The 1,469-nt window shown below is 45.1% G+C and overlaps 1 protein-coding gene across 1 annotated transcript in view; it reads left to right on the plus strand.

Moving 5' to 3' along the window:
- The first annotated feature begins 139 nt into the window (after nucleotides 1-139).
- Nucleotides 140-1,469, plus strand: part of LOC104938675 (ephrin type-B receptor 4) — a 14,307-nt gene continuing 12,977 nt past the window's right edge. The window contains exon 1 of the mRNA XM_027275857.1: nucleotides 140-172. Coding sequence (XP_027131658.1) covers nucleotides 140-172 — 33 coding nt within the window. The remainder of the gene's footprint in view (nucleotides 173-1,469) is intronic.

Genomic DNA, 1,469 nt, shown 5'->3' on the forward strand with positions numbered 1-1,469 from the left:
AGGTTCTTCTGCAGACCATGAAGGTTCTGGTCAGACCATGGAGGTTCTCTGCAGACCATGGAGGTTCTTCTGCAGACCATGAAGGTTCTGGTCAGACCATGGAGGTTCTTCTGCAGACCATGAAGGTTCTGATCAGACCATGGAGGTTCTTCTGCAGACCATGAAGGTTCTGGTCAGACCATGAAGGTTCTTCTGCAGACCTTGAAGGTTCTGATCAGACCATGAAGGTTCTTCTGCAGACCTTGAAGGTTCTGATCAGACCATGGAGGTTCTTCTGCAGACCATGAAGGTTCTTCTGCAGACCATGAAGGTTCTTCTGCAGACCATGTCTGGGGCACAGGGATGAGTACACACTGTTGTACTGCTATAAAAGACATCACACAGAACATGTATGTTCATGTGTCGTCGTACATACAAAGAACAACATGAGACCACACACACACACACACACACACTCTCACACACTCACTCTATAAACAGAGTATCTGGTGATAAGAGTGCATGGCGAGGACACGGAAATCACCATGACAACACTGGCGGGATGTTTATACAAGACACCCAGCCTGTGTGTGTGTGCAAACCACACACACACATTTTTTACTTTAATTGGCTCAGGCTGTGTTGATCAGTAACGTGTGTGTGTGTGTGTGTGTGTGTGTGTGTGGTAACTAGTCATACAGGTTCAGTGCGTCTCCATGACGACACCCACCTGTCAATCAAAGCGTCCCCGCTCTTAACCCTGCATAACTTTAAGCCTTAATATAATGTGAACAGGTGAGTTGTATATAAATTCACCCTCAGTACAGTTGTCATGAACGGGGAAATTAGCTACAGAGACCAAAACTGTTAGTTGCCGGGGCGGAAACACATGAATTGAAAAAACGCCGCCGCCATCCGGTTTGCCTGTCCCTGTCTGAACACGCACTTAGCTTGTTGTTAGCATGTTGTTAGCTCGTTTTAGCCTGTTGTTAGCTTGTTGTTAGCTCGTTTAAGCCTTTTGTTAGCTTGTTGTTGGCTCGTTTTAGCCTGTTGTTAGCTTGTTGTTAGCTCGTTTTAGCCTGTTGTTAGCCTTTTGTTAGCTCGCTTTAGCCTGTTGTTAGCTCGTTTTAGCCTGTTGTTAGCTTGTTGTTAGCTTGTTGTTAGCCTGTGGTTAGCTCATTTTAGCCTGTTGTTAGCTCATTTTAGCCTGTTGTTAGCTCGCTTTAGCCTGTTGTTAGCTCGCTTTAGCCTGTTGTTAGCTCGTTTTAGCCTGTTGTTAGCTTGTTGTTAGCTCGCTTTAGCCTGTTGTTAGCTCGTTTTAGCCTATTGTTAACTCGTTTTAGCCTGTTGTTAGCTCGTTTTAGCTTGTTGTTAGCTCGCTTTAGCCTGTTGTTAGCTCTTTTTAGCCTGTTGTTAGCTCGTTTTAGCCTGTTAGCTCGTTTTAGCCTGTTGTTAGCTTGTTGTTAGCTCGTTTTAGCCTGTTGTTAGCT

This window comes from Larimichthys crocea, unplaced genomic scaffold (assembly GCF_000972845.2).
Source record: "Larimichthys crocea isolate SSNF unplaced genomic scaffold, L_crocea_2.0 scaffold224, whole genome shotgun sequence".
In the NCBI taxonomy this organism is placed as follows: Eukaryota; Metazoa; Chordata; class Actinopteri; family Sciaenidae; genus Larimichthys; species Larimichthys crocea.